This window comes from Passer montanus, unplaced genomic scaffold (assembly GCF_014805655.1).
Source record: "Passer montanus isolate IOZ18808 unplaced genomic scaffold, ASM1480565v1 scaffold22, whole genome shotgun sequence".
NCBI lineage: Eukaryota > Metazoa > Chordata > Aves > Passeriformes > Passeridae > Passer > Passer montanus.
This window is the reverse complement of record NW_024366815.1, coordinates 11397076-11415336: the sequence shown is the minus strand read 5'-3', so window position 1 is coordinate 11415336 and position 18261 is coordinate 11397076. Positions and strand designations below refer to the sequence as shown.

Here is an 18261-nt window from a genome sequence, read left to right as displayed (position 1 = left end):
GGCTCTGTTCTTGTCAATCCCATTAGGAATGAAGTAAACAATTATTTATTTTCAATAATTTATTTTCTTTATTTAAAAAATCATACCTGATTGTCTGATAGCCACATAGCAGTGAGTTGTTGCAGTTTTGTAAAAGTAAATGGCAAATTCTTCAGTCTGTAAATTACAAGAATTTTTATGTAAGTACATATTGTTAGGACTTTAATCAATCCTGCATTAGTCTGTAAAATATTTTAAAAGGACATTTTCATATGAAGTTCACTTAATAAATAGTGAGAGCTGAAAGGCTACAACATGTAATTTAAATTCAATTTTAAAAAACCCCAACCAAACAAGAAAAACTTATCTGCCCAGTATAGCAAGTAGCTTAAAATAAAGAAGTGACATTGTGACCTGAATTTAACTCAACTGCGTGACTTGAATACAAAGACAATCAACATGAATTAATAAATCTGAATCTGCACCATCTTATCTGTCAATATATATGCCAATTAAGAAAAAATGTGCTACACCTGAAATTTTTTTTTTTTTCTAAGAGATACATGTATAGGGAATGGGCAGTCATGGACAATGGGTGCTCTGGCATTATGGGATAAATTAAACTACAGACAGAGTACAGAGAAGCTGGATTGCCAGAACAGGAGGGAGAGCTCTGCTAGTTCTCTCTCCCAGTACACTTCAATTCTATAAACTATCAATTCCCCAAAGCTAAACATTTTGTCTATTTTTAATGACCATCTGCAATAAAATACATTTTCCCCGTTTGTGTAGAACACCAAGATTTTTTTACACTATCCTATGATACTGTTGGTGCTCCATATGCAATTCAAGAAGCTGTTAATTTTTAAGTAAGACTCAAAGTTTTATGAAAATAACCAAACTAATTCCCTAGAAAAACAGATGCTAACAACCACAAATGTAGAGAAGCTGTACTTCAATGCATCTGCCAGGTCATTAAAATAAAGATAGCTTAATATAATGGAGCTGCAAGATCCAGATATGACAGTAATACATTAAATACATCTCAGTCACCTTCTGAGCTGTGTGTGAGATAAGGAAAGATAGCCATAAATGATTCCTAAGAATCCATCTACATTATTGTTGTATTTTATACAACTTCTACTTGATTAAAAGCATTCACAAACCTATTGTCACTCAGATTGATGACTTTTAATTTCTGCATATCACCCATTTCTTCAGGGAGAAATTCAAGCTTATTGGAATGCAGAAACAACACTGTTACATGCTTCCAGTTTCCAATCTGAAAAAAAAAAACCCACACAAAGAATTAATTCATCTTCACAACATAAATATGAAAGTTTTTAAAACAGTTAGTACTGAGGATATTTTGCCTTGAAAGTTTATTCTTACATACTAAACCTTTTAGTTTCAATAAACATGAATGAATTCTACTTGTTGCTTAAAAAAATCAAATTTCATTATTTATAAAGTTGTATATTTGTATACATCCTCCTTTAAAAACATACACAAAGAAAGTCCTCTCAAAAATTAGTAGCTTGTTAATTTACAAGTTGTACAGACTACATAAACACATTAAAATACTAATTTTACAGACTTGCAATTAAATATATACCTCTGATGGCAGCTGAGTTAAAAAGTTATGATCTGCAGCAAATGTTCTTATATTCAAGAGCTGCCCAACAGATGAAGGCAATGTTTCAATTTCATTGAAACTACAGTCCAGTTCTTCCACTGATATTAACCTGCAAAAAAAAAATTAATTCCTCTATACAGAATAATGAATCCAACATTAATTGAATACTTGCAGCTTAAATGAAGTTAATATCACTATTAATTATTAATCACAAATGTAGTTCAAAATAAACCCTAAGGAATTAAAATCCAAGAAGAATTTGCTTAATTTTTTTAAATCTCCTTTACGCTGTCCTCACAATAAAAACAGTGAGGCCAGCACCATCAAATGCTTGTGTACTATATAACAACATGCCAGTCTAAGGCATTAAAAACATCCAGAATGGGATAAATCATAGTCAAATTAGAGCTGAGTGCAGTTTCTGAACAAGCAAAGAATTAAGTTACAGACCATGAACCTAAGAATCTGGCAATGAAGAAGTACTTTGTAAACTCTGACAACAAAAGATAAGCTATATTAATTAAAATATTTGAAAATAAATTGGAAGACATTGTACATTTGTACAGCACTTAACTGCGACCCAATTATTTTTGGTATTTTTTGCAAGTTTTAAATTAAATTGCTGAACACCAAAATACATATTAAAAAAACTTGCTGATTGACAGCTGAAAATTCTCCATATATATATATATGTAAGATAAATACATGTTCATATTTGCTTTTTACAAGATTTTTGAGATTGGGCAATCATTTGCAATATCTACCACACCATGTAACTGACAAAAAAAAAACCAGTTTCAGAAACCTGACTCTTTAAGTATCTGGTTTTCTGTCACACTCAATTTTTGTTTTACAGATTGGTGGCTGCATTAAGTGAGGAACATATGTCCTTTGGTATTAAGTAATAGCAACATATATGCTGCAAAGCAGAACTAAGATATGAAAACTATTGCTTTCAATTGTATTAGGGTATTAACATGTAGAAGAAATTAAATCAAGTAGTTCTAAAAAACTCTGAAAGAGGAGCCACTGTTACAGAAGAGTATTCAGAAAGGCAATTCAATTTCTTATTTTTGTGAATATGAAATACCTACCCTCCTATGGAGTCTGGCAAATAAATTAGCTGGTTTTCATCAATTTTAAGTGTTGTCACCTTTTTCAGAGAACCTATAACAATAGGAACAAGTAAATCAAAATGGACATTTGAGTTCATTAAGCTGAATTTTAACTTTAAGAGGGGAAAAAACCCCAACTTTATGGGCAAGCCACCATATCTTCTCTATTCCCTGGTGTGCCTATAGTGCTGTATTCCTAAGGAAATAAGGAATAGCTTACAGAACTTGTGTGCCAGTTTACAATGTGTCAGCCATTTGGGTAGGTCAGTGGGGACAGGGAGAAAAAGAAATTGATTTTTCTTCTGATAGAGACAATGTTTTTTCATCCATTTACAAACTACTGCACAAAGTAAAGAATGCTCCAAACCAATTTTAAGTTATTATTCAGCCACGCATTACAGTTTTATCAAGAAATGGCACTTCTACTCAACTGAAACAGATTTGGAATGTAATTTTTGTATTTTCAAGTTCTCTGTGTCTGAACTACAGGCTTCTAACAACATGAATGAACTTAAAATACAAACCAATAGACTCTGGCAGTTGCTGAAGTGAATTACTGGATAACAGTAGGTCTTGCAGGCTTTCACAACCTGAAATACCTTCTTCGACCACTTCAATGTTGTTTTTAGAAACATCCAAGTATGTCAGTTGTTTCAAAGTGCCTATGAACTAAAAGCAAGAGAAAATAATGTATTCTAGAAAAGTCTAAGTTCAAAACAAAAAATATCCAGCAGATTTGACCTCTCATGTATAATGCCAGAGGAAGACTTAAGGTACTGAAATACAATTTTATGCAAAATACACAAACTTTCAAATGAAGTATTTTGTGCAGATAAGCACAGCTGATGTTCTAACACACAGAGACACCCCAGAGTACTCTGCATGTCCCTAAAGTCAGTCTTCTGCACATTCAACAGTTTGATTAGTTACTATGAATCAAGTAATTCAAGTTTTAGAACAAACTTCAGAAAGAGACACATAATGTGAGGACATCATTATGCTCCAGTAGACTTTTAATGCTCATTTTTGCCTTCTGTATAAAACTGCATCCTCAAAAACAACAATGAATCCCTAATTGTACTACATGGAAAGAAACAAACCAAAATATAAGCATGTATTACCCTTCTACATGAACCAAGCATAAGCTTTAAAATTCATGCACACTACTCTATTGAAATCTTCACTCTCAGAAATTATTTTACTGCAAAACACTGTTCAGCTCATATTTTACAATCAAACCACTCAACTGTCTAAGAGTTAGTTGATGGAAAAACAGTAGAAAAGTCTACTGATCAGGCAGGAAGGCCATATTTCACATGACTACTAGTGATTTTAAGGTTGAAAACAAGCCAGCTGCTTCCCAAATTTCAAATACTCATCTATTAGTTTGCTAAAACTCAAGCACAGACTCTCAAGTACTGTAATAATAGGTCAGCCTGAACCACATGTTATCCTGAAAGATGTCAGGAACCCATACAAAGTCAACAGACTATCTCCTCAGGAACTGACTATGCTCTCTTTTTTTCCCTTGCTGTTTACACAGTACTGGAACTGGCACTGCTTCTTTACAACTGTGACCAGTAAAAGCCACACAACATATTTATCCTATATACTCCTGCTTGCTATCTAACATAGATTATAACAATCCCTTTTTGGAAGGGCTATTCTAACTTAAATTTGATTTACCATTTTTACTCATTTTCCTGAATTGCAACATAATTTTTAGATGAGAAATATGTAACTTTCAGTTAAAAAAAGCCCACCAAAAAGCTGTGAATACAGCTCTCATCATCAGTGATAATTTCTAAGTGGACTAGTTAAGAACTCAAGTGCCATTTATCCTTTTGGCTTTAAGTAACACTAAAATTACATAACTTCAATGTACATGATCACTGACAAACCAAGTACCTGTGTAATTTAAAATACTGTATGTTTAACACAGCAAAAGAACTTACCCCAGGAATAAGTGTTAGTCTATTTCCATCCATCCAAAATTCCTTTAATCCACTCAGTTGTTCAAGTACTTCAGGCTGTAATGGGAAGCCATTTAAAAAAAATCTTATGAAAAATCCCCAGTGAATGGCAAAACCAACTCCAGCACTTTGTCTATTGCAACTTTAGTGTTACTGTAGTTGTTATACCCACTTTTTTCACTGGGTCATCAAAAAAAACCCAGATAACTCACTTTTGAAATGAAAAAAAATATATATATACTAGATATATAAAAATTTTGAAGAACTTGACCACAGCACTAAATAATTTTTAGAGGAAGGTTGGTTCCTTCCTTCCAATCTTCCTGTTGGTTTGGTGTCTTTTACAGAAAGTATTCTTCTTCAACAGACACACACTCTAAGTACATGTTACATGTACAGTTTTAATGGAAGACATCTAAAAATATTTACATTTCATCAACTCAGAAGACCCGTTTTTCAAAAACCCTAGTGATTTTTTGGTATGGGGAAAATTCAAAATAAACTTCATTTTTTATATCAACAAAGGGTGCACCTCCATGTTACAATCTAACCACCCCACCCATAAAATGAAGTGCAGGATTATATTTCACACAATAAGCAACTTACTGTAAAAAGTCTTGTTTATCAGGGAAAGACCCTGATAAACATTCATGTCGCATATGCTTTCCCTATTTAAATTTCCCTCCAGGGAAAGCAAAACAAAAGAGGGTCTACTGCACATTAATAAGTACAGCCAAGTTCAGATAAATGCTGAGTAAATTTTGTTATACAGTAAAATAGACAGGATTTCTGCTGAAGTTGTGGTTCTGACTCCCAATAACTTTCTTTCCCAATAACTAAGTCACTTTCCAAGAAGAAAATGTAATTTCAACATTAGTTTAAGGCTCCCACAAAAATATATATCCTGTGATGAGAATATGGCAGTCATGGTAAGGACTAGACATTTAACCGCAATAATGAAAAATTCCTTAAATACGCTGCTCTATTTTCCAAACCATATCACCAGGCAAGTGTTCAGATCTGCATGTTCTACTAGTGCCCCACAAAGGCTTGACTCTATTGTGTGGCAGGTCAGCAAGTTTCATTATACTTCTATTTCAACTCCTTTACCCAGGAAAGTACTTGTAAAAGCAGAGAGATGTTATGTGACCCTTAAATACAAAATATTTTTGCCTGTGAGAACACAAACAGGAAACAAGTCAATGCATGTTGAAGGAAAAAATCAGAATACCTCAACTGTAAATACTGCTTTGAACAACATTCAAATTTAATATAGCTTCCCTTGGATCTAAATAGTTTGTGCACAATAATAAAAGCAGTTAGGCAAAAAACTGTAATATTCAATACATGCTAATCAATAAGTGTTTAGAATTTATTCTAAGCCTAACAATTATGTTTATAATTCAAACACATATTACTTATAATTACTTACCAGTACACTAACCCTACTATATAACAGAGTGCTATTTTAAAATGGAGTAAACACATACTCTCATTCATAAGATCACACACACGATTTTTATAACAGGCTCCATAAAGTAGTGTAAAGTATAAATAAGGCTTGGAAGCAGAACTCTTAAGATAATGTTTATGTTTTCATATTTGTTAAAAACAGATCAAAGGATAAGAAGATTAAAAAAAGATGCAGAGCTCTTTTACCAAGGCAGAACTCACCACTTCTGTGAATTCATTACTTCCTAAATCCAGTCTCTCCAGCTGAGTCAGTCTGGACATGGTTCTGCACAGGAAGGGGTTTAAAAAAGAATTAGATCTAAGAAAATACTAGCAACATCAAATCTTCCAGATTTACAAAAATCTAGTAATCAGTATTAAGTAGTAATGCTATTCTGTAACTGGAATGATACCTAATTAAAGGTAATTCTTTTACACACTGGTCAACCAGGTAGATATTTACTGATCCTGCAGACTGCTGAGCGTCACATAAAGCGTAGACTACAACACACTTGAGGCTGCAAGATGCATGCAAAAACTAAAGACAGTAAAGAAATCTTCATGATAAAGAGTAATGCAGCGGCGCATCTCTTCCTTTGAGTGGTTCAGCTTTTCACCTCCAGTCATAATATGTCCCTTCAGCAGTCAAAGGCAAGTTAACTACATGTTTTCTTCTCAAAGGAAGACTAGTGACCAGTTACAACAGAGAAGAGCACTGCTGAATCACAGTATGCAACACCACCTTGTATCTCTCCAGGCTGCTGTTACTTCCATGTGATGTGGTTTGGAACTCTAATTATATCTTTAGTCATACATGAAATGAGATTACTAAATTGGACTTTGCGACACATCAATACTCTTCAACCTAACTTATGGCAAATACTAAATCAACGTCCAAAATAAAATCCATTACTTCAAGCTGTGTTTTGCAAACGTTCTTTCTCTATTTAAGTGCACTTTGGGGGCTCCATAGAGATTATCTACCACTGCACACGTGATCACAATGAGTACTTCAGAGTCAACAGCAGTTCTACCTGGAAGTATTTTTTAAGAGAGTATGAATCCCTCATATGAAAACATATTCATATATTTATTGAATAAGAGATTTTCACAGAACGATTAGTAGTATCTAAAACTTTCATATATAACTGCAACTGTGTACATACTATAAAATTCTGGAAAAAATTAAAATTAAATGTAAGAGCTTCTAAATGGTAGAGTGTTGTATATTGTCAGAATATCACACTAATTTCTTCAAGAAACAATAGTATGAGCACAAGATGCTCTATGCAGCTATTCAAAACTTCAGTTTTTCTTCAGATACAGTAAGATCTACAGTTGCTCTGAACATAAAATTCAAAAATAATATACTGGAATATGTCATATTCACTGAAAGTAGTTTAATGTGATTATTAATATTATTCATGGAATAATCTCCAAGAAGGAGATTCAACATTTGTTGAGAAATTTCGTTTTCATGACACTGGAGTACTCAAGCTAGGGACAAACAAGGAATTTAGCATAAGTAGGTAAAGACAAGACCAAAATAAAAACAGCAGAAGCCTTTTTTGCACTGTACAAATAGTATACACAGGCTTTGAAGGAAAGCCTCTAGCTAAATGAAAGAAGGCTCATGCTAGAGAAAGAAAAAAAAAAACAAACAATAAAACATAAAATACTACTTCCAGAAGACTATAAGAAAAAAATGCCCTCATTTCTTGAAGCTAATGAACAGGATGATTATCAGTAAACTAATATTCTTTTTCCATTTCTAACTAAAGTTATATGAGTCCCTCTGAAATCCTGTAGAAGATTAATCTCTCAAAGCTTTGTGAGACCATGCCAATATCAATTTTAGTGCTGTATGTTCCTAACAAATTTGCCCCAAAGAGTGTCCCAGAAGCACTGCTGAAGAACTCCTTTGAAAGAATTGAACATAGCATTCTGTAGCTTTTGCAACTTCATAGACCACACTATGCAAACCAACGTTATGTAACAATGACAGGATAACAAGTTAACTTTATTGATTTAGGGCCCTTTTTTCCCTTGCCCAAATGACTATGATCTAGCAAACACATCCGCTCAATGACAAAACATACACAAATGGGTGTGCAAGATGAGGGTCTCTGAAATATTCCCTCCTTTCCCTGCTGTTTATGCAATAGCACTATCAAATATTCTAGGATTAATATTTACTTGCTTTTCTGTATTGTTTATAGAGAAATACCATCAGACAAAATGCAAACAAGGCTTTCAATAATGTTATGGGTAACAGGAAAATTAAATGCCAAATGATGTTGAAACAAGCATTAACTAGATCACTGAGTTACACCTATTTTCATCTTTGAGAAGGTGCTGCATAATCCCACCAATAAACTGAAAATCTCTGTCATAATTCATATTCTTGAACTTGGCATCAATTCAACTTAATACTAAGGGATCAGATAGCCTAAACTGTGTTTCAAATTCTGTTGCTATATACAGACAGCTTCAGCAACGTTAACAGTACAGCTTATATCAAGTGGCATACAATTCAAAGGGAGTGTGCACAATGGCAGGATTGGGCCCTCCATCGCTGTAATTATACTCTCAAATAACCTGCTTCTTTCTAAAATGCTTACTCTTTTTATTGACAATTAAGCCATAGAAGCTTAAAAAATGAAAAAAAAAAAGTACCATATTTTTAAAGGACCATCTTTCCAATTTACCCATCTGAAAAATGCCTCTAAAATAGTCTGGTTTTGCTTTCCTGTCAGTGGAAATAGTTTTATCCATCTGTTTTGCATTATAATGCTGCCACTTGCAGTCTCTGGCTGTAGATAAGCTCCAAACAAAATGGTACATATTTGGCATAAGGCTTGGCATAAAGTAAGGTTGATGTAGTGTGTTGGCATTGATTACCCATTTTGATTAACATTCTTTCAAGCACTTCATACTTTAGTGTCAAAAATTATGTGCATGTTTTAGTCAGAAAGAGGGCTAGTTTGATGCTGCAGAACTTATCCAAATACATTTCTTATTACAAATAGGAAAGAATTTGCTGTAAGACTATTAGAAAGGTGCAAGTCACAGGAAACCCAGAAATATATTAGTATTCTATAGCAAAAATACTAGGACCTACTGCTGCACTTTATTAACTGCTTTGAATTTCCTACAGTTTTTAAACCCGTCTTGCATTTTCTATAAGAGAACCAGAAGAGAATAATAAAGCTGGCAGCTCAGCATGTACCATAGATTATTATGGAACCGAGGAGCTCTTCATAACAGTTACTGTTTAGTTTTCAATCAAGAACAGAACTCTGAAAACACTGAAGTCAACAAAAAGTTTCCCAGCATCCTTCAACAGAGGGTACATTTGACTTAGATCCATTAAACATGTATTACTGTCTCATCACTAAAAGAGTAAATTACATTTTTAGAAATATTTAATGTAATTCATGTTGTTAGTGTTAATTATGGCAATTAAGGTCAGAGTGATCTTATAAACAAAATCTCTATTAGCTATAACCTTAATTATAGCTACTGTTCCTCAGTTGGGAGTAACTCAATTTAGAGAGCTACTGCTCTAAATTACATGTCCTGTAATTTTTCTGCTAAAAACTAATGATAGCAGAGAGAGCTGAATAGAATTGAGAGTATTTATACCACAGAATGCTTCACACTTTGAATATGTAAATTCACACTTTCTGATGCTGTACATGCCATTCTAGATAGGAGTTCTGGCTTGTTTATACCGCAGACTCCACAGTACTGTATCTAGGCACTTATAAAGGGAATCCCAATAGAACATAACCCTTGATCATGTCTTACATATATATAATTAGCTACAGTCACTAAAAAAACTGGCTGTGGTATTTGAAGAGCTGGAAGTTTCCACTTCAGCCTACAGCATTCAAGTGCTTCCTAGCATGAACTGAACAGAGTGAATATTCAAATTTAGAGCCTCCTGCTCTCCACCAAAACTTCTTACATCCAGCAACTCTACCAATTTCTGTTGCCAGAGAATGATCACTTTTACAGTACACCACAACATATTCATGACTCTGTGGGTGGCTATTCACATCCCATCTTTGGGATCTGTTTCTTTCTTCATTGACCTCTTGTATTTTTGTTAACCTGCTTGGAGCTCCAGAGTCCCAGACAGAAAATACTGAGCATTGCTCTTGTTCATAGAAACAGCAGGAACTGCATCACCATCAGCCTAGGCTTCTTTGATGAAGTGAGAATTGCAAGGCAGGGACTAGAAAAATGTTAGATTTTAGGAGAGTGGTACAATGGATTAATGTTAAAACAAATGCTATAGGAATTTCTAGAACTATACAATACTTACTTTGGCAATATTTTTAACTGGTTTTCTCTAAGTTCCAATATCTGGAGTTTAGTTAATCTGTAACAGAAAGGCATAAGAAATTACTACAATATTCTGTATTTAATGACAAAAGCAATCTCTGACCTTACTTTTATTATACAATTAAAAGAAAAATATCTGTAAGTTTGGAAAGTTTTTCCTGTAATATTGAGGTGAAATTTTGTGCAAAATTTGCATGTTATTTATTGGCTGGAGTTTGATTTTGATAAAGCAACAAACAAAAAAGATTTTGCCTGCTTTTGTGCAGCTGTTTGAACAAAATTTGCTCCTTAATCCCAAAAATTTTGAAACACTTCATCAGATTAATTATGGGTACATGCTATTGTCATAATGAAAAGTACACAGGAAGTAACAGAAATTTGCACAACTAAAGATGTTCGATTTTTACTACTGGCAATGTATCAAACAGTTCAATAGAAAAAGTCTTATCTGAGGAATACCTGTAGTCTTCCACCTGATAGCTTTAAATTAATCTTGGATTTCCTTCCATATTCTCTTTCTAGTCAGCTTCTGAATCCATTTTGACATTTCTGTCAAAAAGGTCAAGGTGGTTTGACCTTTTTTCCAGTAAATCTTTGGTCGCAAGACAAATAACCCTAAATCCCAACTCAACTGCTTAGCCAAGGCAAGTTCAAAGCAGTCTTGACATACATGCAATGTACCATTCCCAGTGAAATTTTTTGTATTGAGACAGAAGTGACAAAGCTCTATTTGTTAAAAAAAAAAATAAGAAAGAAACTGATTTAGTTTAAATACAGATAGGAAGATAGAATTGTAATGACAAGAGTTCTACATGTGACCCACTGACAGCCCTCACACAACACACAATAGGGCATTAAGGTCCCTGAGTCAGAAAGGAGCTTGGTGAGTAGACTAGTCTTTCCTGAAGGTGCTTAACTTAGTGCATTGTAAGGACAGAAACAAAAATCTTAATTTTAATAAAGTGGTAAGAACTATATTTTGTGTAAAAATAGAAAGCTGAAAACAGAAAACAGTATTTATTTTTCCTCTAGATATTCACTAATTTTTGGATGACTTTGAAGCAGCAATCTGCCATGCCCACAAGTAACCTAAGAGTGTAAGAGTCACCTTGAAAGAGCAGAGGTCAGTGCAGCCCAGCACTGCAAGGAGCACTCACCATCTGGTAACAACTGCTGGAGGGGAACCTCCTCCCTCCAGCTCCTAAAAAAAACCGCGAAACCCCAACATGCTAACAGTGGTGCAAGAACACCCGAATAAAAACTCCATTCATAGTAATAGCACTGCTGTTCACCTAGAACGTAAGTGGGAAAGACCTCCTAGGATCCTACCCTACCAGCACCCTAAGATACAAATCTTGTGCAAAGCAGAACTTCAAGAAGCCTCAGATATGAATGAACATTTTGGGCTTTGATTTCTAAACCAAGCACTGCATTAAGCTTCAGCTGGTGTTTTGCTTTGATAACAGGGAAGATAACTACACTGTTTGTAGTTTTTCCTTCACAACTCATGTATGCAGTCAAATTTCCATTGAATGCAATGGCAGCAAATATCCCTTCATATGCTAAACTATAAATATGCACACCCACACTTCGCTGACTTTAGCCAGAACTGACTGTGCGATGCTTGTAATAAGCTAATTCTGTGAACTTAAAGATTGCCTTTGGTGACAGAAATGTTTATAGCTTTGTCACCTTGTTCCTGTTCTAATCCTTCCTCAGCTAGCCCCTAGAGAATGAAGATATAAATATTGAATTTCTTATGCACAGAGCTTCACAGAAACTACCAGGAAAACATTCTCAGCCTTTCCTAGCTGGGAGATACAGGCTATGTCTAAACATGTAATTTTCTTCCAGTAATGATGAGAAATACTGGACTGAAGCAGTTGTTACTTCTTCCATTATGACTTGAAGAGCTAATTCAAGATTAAAATAATAATGCACATCAAATACTAGGTCTAACTGTTTTTTCAGTTGCTGGTGCTAAGCATCCAGCATCCATCCAAGCTGAGCATCTGAATTGCAATAAGGGACCCAAAGAAGTGGCATTTAACTTGGGAAAAAAATTGAGAACTAATTCACCCATACTAAAGGAAAAATAGAATTCATAGTGGCAGAATGTATATTATCTGGGTCATTCTGTGGCAAAGATCTGTCCTACTTGTACAGAAATATTTCTGAACTTGAAAAACCCATCAATGCAGAACTATCTGCACATCACCAATGCACAAAGCTATAACAGGTATTATTTAACTGGAAGTATACATTCTGTAATAGCTTAAAAATTGTTTTAATTGTTCTTTTAGCCTGCATTTTAAATGCAACACAACTTTTCAATAAAACAAAATCTCTATATGAACAATTTTTCAGGAGAAGATCAATATCCTTCTTAAAGCTGATTTCATAAACTATACCACCTGTAAAAAATGTAAAAGAAATATACAGCAGGTACACTCAAAACTTGCTGTGTGACAAGCAGTAATTCCTTGGAAATAGAAAAATATTGCATTGAGAGATGTTCCTTACTTTATACCTTGTCTGCAGTTTTCCTAAAGCAGAATATTTTTATTTTAAATTGTTACTAAAATGCAAAGGCAAGTGGAATAAAAAGTATGCATGTTGAAGGCAAAATTTACAAAAGTTTCTGCGAAACACATATATACATATGTATATACGTAACTAAATACATATATATGTAACTAAATTTGATTATCACTGTACTCTTATGTAAAACATATCCCAAAGCAGATACTACTAAAACCATCTACTATTACAGATACTACTGGCAAATTGTTGAGAAGGCAGAAATAAAGCAAATTAATTGCAACATCCAGTACAGAGGCTCTGGAAGAAATATCCCATTACAGACAATATTGCCAGATTTTTAGAATTACACTGACGATAAATCCTTGTTTATCTTAAACACCCATTAGTAAAAAATGTTTCCCTTTTAAAACACTGTCTCAAAATGAGCAAGAAGTGAGTTTCAAGCATTTTCTGCTTATATATTTGTGTATTTAAATGTAAATATACATCATTCAGATACAATATATATGATTTTCTTAGGCAAGGATAATAATTCTCAGATATTTGTGCACTGGCATGAAGGATAATGCCACAATCTGTGCCAATATCAACACATTCAAATTTCAACCTGGGAATGGAGAAAAATACCCCACTTTGTCACCTGAGAATTCCAAAGGAATGGGTATATCATATCAAAACTCTGGTGACTTTTAGTGAACCTAACAGACTGGACAAGAATAACATCATTGAAAGACAACCAATATACAATACTCACAGAAAAAGGGGAAAAAAGATGGCAAAATCTTGACCTCACAATTATGAAAATATTTAGCAAAAATTCTGAAGATGAGAATAAAGCATGGAGATAAATTCAAAGAAACACTGCTTGGATATACTAAAAGTGCTTTCCATTATAAAAAATTTCTTTCCTAACCATCAGGCTGAGTGTTAGGTTAGTAGTGATAGAGGTGCTCAATGACCTTTTCTAGGACTATCCTGTTCAATATTTTTTAATAGCAATCTTGTAAGAGCAGAAAAATGTTTAACTTCTTATGTCACAGACAATACAGTGATTTAGTAAGACTCCGTAGGGGGAAAAAACTTGTACAGCCTTAAGGACAAAAAAAACCTAGAAAAAATTACAAGATACCATAGCACCAAGCCAAGTACTTAGGATTTCCTTGTAGGCATCAGCCATTTCTAACTGAACTGTCCAACACATCAGCTAATCATGTAGGAAATTACACTAGGCAGCTGCACAAAGGATAATTGGAACACTGGAGCAAACCACAGACATTTCTAAAAGAAACAAGAAGATAATCATGACACTGTACAAGCCATGAAGAGATCTCAATTCCAATTCTAAATATAGCTATAGATGTCATCATCCTCTGTCATAAAGAAGATTAATTAAAACTGAAACCTGTTCCAAGACATATTAATATACTCTGACACAAAGGAAAACCTACCACACCAGAAGAAAGCAGAACTTTATTTAGTCTAATAAACTGAGGGATGTGAGAACACTACAAATACAGCAGGTGAGAGAATGGGGGACAACACTCCTGAGAAATGGCAGCAATTAAACTGTAGAAACAATGAACACTCAGAGAAAGAGATGTAAGAAACCAGGTTTCTAACCTGACACACAGAGCATAAAAACCTTGTTAGCTGCCATAGGTATTGGCTTAGCTTTTAGGAGACATTATTAGTGACAACAGTTGCCACTAACAGCAGGCAACAGAACTCAGTTACTTCACATATTCCTAAACAATGAAAAGTAATAGCTATATGGCTATATACAAAAAAATGCACCAAACTGGAAGAAACTGAAGGCTAGTCATTTATGAGATTAAATGTTTCAACAGCTTCTAGGAGAGGGGTTTTTTTTGTTTACAACTGAAGTATTTCCATATTCCAAAGCAGAAGTTACAAGACTTTGCAGTAGAAAATATTTATACCTAGACGGAAAATTGTGGGATGGCAGAGCAGTCTCGCCACTTACAGAGAAGAAGTATCCAATGCCAAAGGGGTGTGAACCTTACTTTGAAATGGTATTTTAATGTTTCATTGTTTTCCAATTTATTTGATCTAAACATTGTCTTCCTACAGAACACTATGCTTGCTATGCAACACTATTTTAGCAAATAAACTTACATACATGAAGTACTTCAAATTAATTCTCCTAGGTATACAACAGGACGCTGCAAATCACTAGATTTTAACAAACAAGGCAGAATTCTTCATAACTATCAAGAGAAACACTACAATGGAGAACTGGCTTTGAAGTTGTCTTCAGTAACTGATTTATTCTCATGATATTAGTAATTAATGACTTTACCATTTCACTAACCATTAAGCATTACAGAAGCTGACAGTGACAAAGAAAAAAAATTATGAGAATTTTTAATGTGTATTATGTGTAAGATTAACTACTTAAACGATCAGCTGTGTCAACCTCAAGTCTTTAAGTTAATCTGTAGTGCCTGTTTTAACTATGAAAATCTTGCCATTTAGTTAGACAGATTAAAAAACAGAACAGAAAAATCATTAGAATTTTGATTAGAAAAATCATAGAACAAACAATCATTAGAATTCCAACAAGATTATGCATATTCCAGATATTCTTCAGAAGCCCTTAATGAGGGCTTCTGAAACACAAATTTTGTGCACCAGAAAAAAAGCATGACAATAATGCATCAGCAACATAAGCAGCTGCTTTGATAGCTGAATGTGTAGGAGATCTGGTGCTCTTAGTCATTCATTAACTGGTAACAGAGAAGAGCAAGTCAACAGCTCTGATCACAGATGACTAATAAATTAATGGTCATCAGTGGAGAGCACCTGTGCTTATGTTTCATTGCTCATCTCCTGATCTGCCCAACTGCTGCAGCACCATCTGGGGGCTGTGCTAATCTTTTGCAAACTGTGCTGACCCAAATATAACTATATGGCCTAAGGCAATTTTTTCACTCAACAACATGACTGCTGTATTTTCTGAAAGAGATGCTTGCTGGACATGGAATGGATTGGAAAGCAACAATCTAGAAGAAAAGAGTATAAAGTAAGAATGAAGAGGAAAAAACTGCAGAAATGGCTAAAACCAGTGTGACAATGACAGCTTAACCTATGTTCATCTAGGAGTTTTCCTTTTATTAGTATTATCCTTTCACTTTTGCTCGCAAATTTTAATCTATTTTACATAGGTAGCAGATTAGTATTTATCTTGTACTAAAACTATGACATGTAACACTTTTGCATAGTCAGAATGCAACACATTTCAGAAATATTCCTGACAATAAAGAACTTGAGAGTTATAGTTGTGCATGAAGTAATTTGTGCATCTAGGACAGGCAGGACAAGTGGAATTACAGTTGTCATTATTTGATTCACTCCAATTACTACATGACAAGAAACACAGATTTCAAAAATACTTCCTTACTTACCATACTAGTGTTGGAAAGGAAACAAGAATGTAAATGAGTTTTACGTCCTTCATAAGCATTCTGTCTGTCCTTCAGAAGTCAAAATTAAAAGCTGCTGATACAGATTTTCAAGGCTTTTTCCCTGTAACTATTGCAAATTCATAATGTACACTTCTTCCCTTTATCCAGTACCCACTTTGCTTCAGAGCCAGAAGAAATTGCTCTGCAGAAACTCAAAACTAATGTAGATATAAAGTTTCATGTTCAACTTACCTTCCAAAATTGGCTGGCAAAAACTCAAGAAAAGCATCATTCAGGTACAGCTGTGTTAGGTTTAACAGTTGAGAAAATCCATCTGGCAGCCTATATAGAAGTAAAATAACACAGTACTTTAGTTTCAACTATATTCAGGGCATTAAGTCATATTTGCTCAAGTAAGAGTATAGTACTGAAGTCCTACATATTGATAAAATTAAAATTAAGGGGGTGAATTTATTTAAAGTCACACTAGACAGTTGTTCTTTATAAGATGAGTTTCAAAATTATTTTAAGTATTGAGAACAATGTCTACAGGCAATAAAAACTACAAATAGATGTCTTGCCACGAACTTGTGATCTCCTGACATGTAATGAGAAGAAGATATTAATTAGAAACAACAGGATAAATTAAAAAATACACAGCTCCTTTTTCCCCCAGAAGAGATATGTTGTATCTCTGGCAATGGAGATTTCTGGCAAATTAATTTTGTCACTATACCAGAAATGCATGTTAAACCAGAATTCATTTTCGTTATTAAGAAAATTCTTTGCACATTTCTCTACAGTCACAGAGCAGTGATGGATTTTAACAAGCTGACAAAGCTACATGGTATAATGAAGGATAGTTCACATAGCCTATTAACTTTGGCAAAGTACTTTAATGAGTTAGCTATACTGGATCACAGTGCAACAAGGTTAATGAAGGTATTTCTCAGGGAACTCTGCTCTCACCTCCAAGGGCTGGCACATGTCCTGGGGCAAATTCAAGACCTGGTAGTATTTGCACAGAATATACAACATCAAAAAATCTACAGACTTACTTTGAAATTGGATTTACGCTTGCCTCGACAACCGTCAAGACTTTACAGTTTTTTATATTTTCTGGAAACTCCTGTATGCCTGCAAGATGCAGAAAGGGGTAGAAAAACAGCCTTTAATTATTAGATTCCACCACATCCATAGAAATTACGCACATGAAACCATTAGCCATAAAAACTTTGATTGATTTAGCAACTAGTGAACTGTTTTCTGATGTCTCATTTTACATACAGTTTTCATTAAAGAAATACTCCTATGCCATATAATTTTTTTACTATACTACTCCTAAAGCTTTTCATGTTTCAGGTTAGCAGGAAGCTTACAAGCTACAAACACACAGTACACTAAATTGCTTATCGCCAAATATTGAAGTACTTGTGCTTTGGAATGCACTTAAGAACTTCTGTCCCAATATAATTTATTTTTAAAAAGGCAATCACTTGGTAGCATGAAGTTTCCAATGGGATCTGTTTATCAAATCCATGGCTTGTATAACATCCAGGTGAAATGGGAAGGCTGTAAATCTTTAAGTATTTTTACAGCTTCATGGTTCTGAACAGATATCCATCCCAAAATATGATGTATTCTTGCTGTTACTTTCTAGATCATTTGAGAGGAGGACAAAAAATACTCCAGGCACACTTATGTTTGAAAATTAAAACAATAAACAACCTCCTTTTTTTCCAAGATTATCTGTGAAAATCATCTGTGAAAGAGTGGAACTGCATTCC

At 34.2% G+C, this 18261-nt stretch overlaps 1 protein-coding gene across 9 annotated transcripts in view; it reads right to left on the bottom strand.

Annotated features, from left to right (window-relative positions):
• ERBIN (erbb2 interacting protein) overlaps positions 1–18261 on the bottom strand; it is a 114952-nt gene that overhangs the window by 29098 nt on the left and 67593 nt on the right. For all 9 annotated transcript variants that reach the window (XM_039709981.1, XM_039709977.1, XM_039709983.1 and 6 more), the window contains 10 exons: positions 17533–17611; positions 16727–16816; positions 10486–10542; positions 6378–6441; positions 4686–4760; positions 3255–3399; positions 2710–2782; positions 1595–1724; positions 1146–1261; positions 87–156 (listed from right to left, as the gene is read on the bottom strand). In XM_039709981.1, the coding sequence (XP_039565915.1) occupies positions 87–156; positions 1146–1261; positions 1595–1724; positions 2710–2782; positions 3255–3399; positions 4686–4760; positions 6378–6441; positions 10486–10542; positions 16727–16816; positions 17533–17611 (899 nt within the window). The remainder of the gene's footprint in view (positions 1–86; positions 157–1145; positions 1262–1594; positions 1725–2709; positions 2783–3254; positions 3400–4685; positions 4761–6377; positions 6442–10485; positions 10543–16726; positions 16817–17532; positions 17612–18261) is intronic.